General features: G+C 32.2%; 1 protein-coding gene across 1 annotated transcript; it reads left to right on the top strand.

Annotated features, from left to right (window-relative positions):
* The first annotated feature begins 205 nt into the window (after positions 1–205).
* LOC132602108 (uncharacterized) lies at positions 206–1785 on the top strand. Its single transcript, XM_060315117.1, has 4 exons — positions 206–488; positions 612–702; positions 1081–1148; positions 1271–1785. The coding sequence occupies exons 1-4, from the start codon at positions 405–407 to the stop codon at positions 1463–1465; spliced, it is 438 nt and encodes a 145-aa protein (XP_060171100.1). The 5' UTR covers positions 206–404; the 3' UTR covers positions 1466–1785.
* Positions 1786–2837: the final 1052 nt, after the last annotated feature.

Raw genomic sequence — 2837 nt, 5'->3', positions numbered from 1 at the left:
CCCCTCATAACAATGACCTCAAAAGCATGTTAAGCTTTATCAAGACCCTTTTATTCATTCTTAGTGCCCACATTTCACTAAAGAAACAAAACATAGTAAAATTCAAAGTACCAATTTAATCCCATGTCCCAAAAAAAACATTTGTGGTCCCTAGATGAGTTGCTAGACCTTTTCTTTATATGTTTGTGTATATATATACTAAACCAAGCATCCATCTTTTGTATATCACCTGCCATTCATATCTTACACTCTTCTTGAAAGTGGAAGAAGAAACAAAAAGAAAGTAGCTTATTCTTCTATCCTCACTTTTAGAAAATTCCAATTGTATCAAAAGTTCTTTTTGTTCATTCTCTTACAGCAAGTCTATAAATCTCTTTGGCTTTTAAGCCTATTTTCTTGAGATAATGAAGCAAGTCATTCTACTTCTGCTTTTGCTTTTATCCACTTTAGTCCATGAAGCACAAGCTAGGGATATTCCCATGTTAAAGGTGAGAATTATATAGTTATATTCAACTTTTTAAGTACTCATCATGATCTAAGTATGGTTTAGTTTGTTTCTCTATTTTGAAATTCAAAGTGCTAAAAGCTTAATAATGGTTTATTGTAAGCAGGAAAATGTTCTGAAAGAAAGAAGTGATGATGGAGGTTCTGGGGGAGTGAGTATTTGCAAAGATGGCCATTGCTCATCATCATCATCATCAGGTATAATGAAGAGAAGACTTTCTAAAGTAGCCAAAAAAAATCACCATTGGTTACCAAGTATCCATGAAGACTATTATGGACCTAGAACACATAGGCCTAGACACCATTGAACTTAATTACTAGTTTAGTTACTCTCTTTCTTGTATTAGCTATCCACATTTTCCCATTTCTAGTATTTCTTGAAAATCTTGGTTATTAGTGGGAATTCAAAAAAAGATTGAAGTCCCATGTAGTTCTCTCTGACATTTTTAACTTCTTGATGATGAATTATTTTGCCTTAGTAATATTAATGGAATTTGCATCATCAAAATGTGTAGTACTCAACTTTATATTTCTAATTTTATTTGTTTATTCAAGTGGTTCTTGTACTGTTTGCAGGAAGAAATAGGAAACTTATGACAAAAATAACTTCTACTACTAGTCCAATTACCACAACTTCAACAAAGGTAGGTTAATTTTCATTAAAAAAAAAAAGTATCAATACAAAAAGAATCTCAAAAAGGAAAAAAAAATAGATTTTAAGTTTTCATATAATTACTTACATGGTTAATTTTACATATATTTACAGAATATCAAGAATGAAGGAAATAAAGCTCATGACAACACCATATTGAAAGGCCAATCAAGTAGTGAAAATTTCTCAGTCAATTCGTCACCGGAAACCGGTCACCGGAAAACATCCTCCGAGCACTATCCCGACGTGCTAGACTTGGCCGGAATGGATTATTCTCCGGCAAAGAGAAAACCTCCAATTCACAACTAAGATATATGATATGATGAAGTTATTGGAAAATATTTGTAGTTGAAAAAAGCAAAGAAAATATTCTGTAGCACTTAAATTAGAAAGAACCCTTAGAAAATGGGGATATAAAACTAGTGGAGACAGCATTCAGAAATGAAGCCCTTCTTTTAGGATTACGAAGATTTTGTACATAAAATATTGTGGTTACTTATATATTATTAGTTGATGATTGAGTCATAATTACTTTCATGTATGGCTAATTAAGTAGCCTTTGTAACCTATAAAACATATTATAGCCGCGAAGTGTCAATTATAACAATATTCTACCATCTTACAACAAATTATCTTGAGCAAACTTTATCCTATATTAATATGCATGCTGCGGGTGTAATATATACGAGATCCTGCTACGCTTTGTGCACCAACATTGCATAATAATTTGAAGCTGCTCGGCATACTAGTTGTATAACGGAGTCGAGCCCGTTTGGATGAACTTATTGCTTTTGACTTATAAGCTAAAAGTCATAAGTTAGCAATTGTAGCTTATGATTTTTGGCTTATTTTTGTTGTCTTGGCTTAAAAATAAGTGCTTAAAAGCACTTTTTTATTTTACCAAACACTACAAAAGTGCTTAAAAGTATCTAAAATAAGCCAATGCAAACAGGCTCTCAAACATACAATCACACTCTCTTAATTAGTATAAAGCGGAGCAGGACCATAGGCATGATCTAACACAACGGTCTTGGCGTATATGTTTAAATCAACTGCATCATAAGTTGTTATAATTCTTACCAACTATTCTGGAAATGAAAAAGAAACTCTATCCTCACCCTAATGGACGTACCTACAGATTTTTTTTTTTTAGGAGATTTTCTTATCTATAAGCAATCAATTAACTTTATTACACTTGAAAATCAGAATCAAGAGTTATATATAGCTGGAAATTATGGAGCTAGTTTATATAGATGAACTCGGTATATTAAAAGGAAAGAAAACAAAAAAGCTTTACGTGACAACGAATTAAAGAGATGGAGAATTAGAGATCTTGAGTCTTGACAATATTAGTGAGGAATAATGGAAAGTTTGAAAATCGAAAATTCACATTTCCTTCTTCATCAGAAGGTAGATTAAATTCCACGTCCAACAAAGTAGAGAAAATGGTAGCGAAGGCGGAAGGACGATGAAGCACCCTCCAAGGATTGGAAATCACATCTCGTTTTTTTTTTTTTTTTTTTCTTTTTCTTTTATCTAATTTATATAAAGAGATATATACGTAAATGTTTTTTTTTTTTTAAGTTAAAAAACACCTAAGCGGCGCTTTTTATTTTAGAAGATCTTGATGAAGTACCCTACCTTTCAAGGTGGGGGTTAGGTCTGCGTACACTCTACCCTT

The sequence above is a fragment of the Lycium barbarum genome, chromosome 7 (assembly GCF_019175385.1).
Source record: "Lycium barbarum isolate Lr01 chromosome 7, ASM1917538v2, whole genome shotgun sequence".
In the NCBI taxonomy this organism is placed as follows: Eukaryota; Viridiplantae; Streptophyta; class Magnoliopsida; order Solanales; family Solanaceae; genus Lycium; species Lycium barbarum.
Note: the sequence above shows the minus strand (reverse complement) of the source record. Positions and strands in the feature narration are given on the sequence as shown.

Coding starts and splice junctions, on each gene's coding strand:
- LOC132602108 (XM_060315117.1), top strand. CDS start 405: ATGAAGCAAGTCATTCTACTTCTGCTTTTGCTTTTATCCACTTTAGTC. Junction 489..611: donor GGGATATTCCCATGTTAAAG/GTGAGAATTATA, acceptor TATTGTAAGCAG/GAAAATGTTCTGAAAGAAAG. Junction 703..1,080: donor CTCATCATCATCATCATCAG/GTATAATGAAGA, acceptor TACTGTTTGCAG/GAAGAAATAGGAAACTTATG.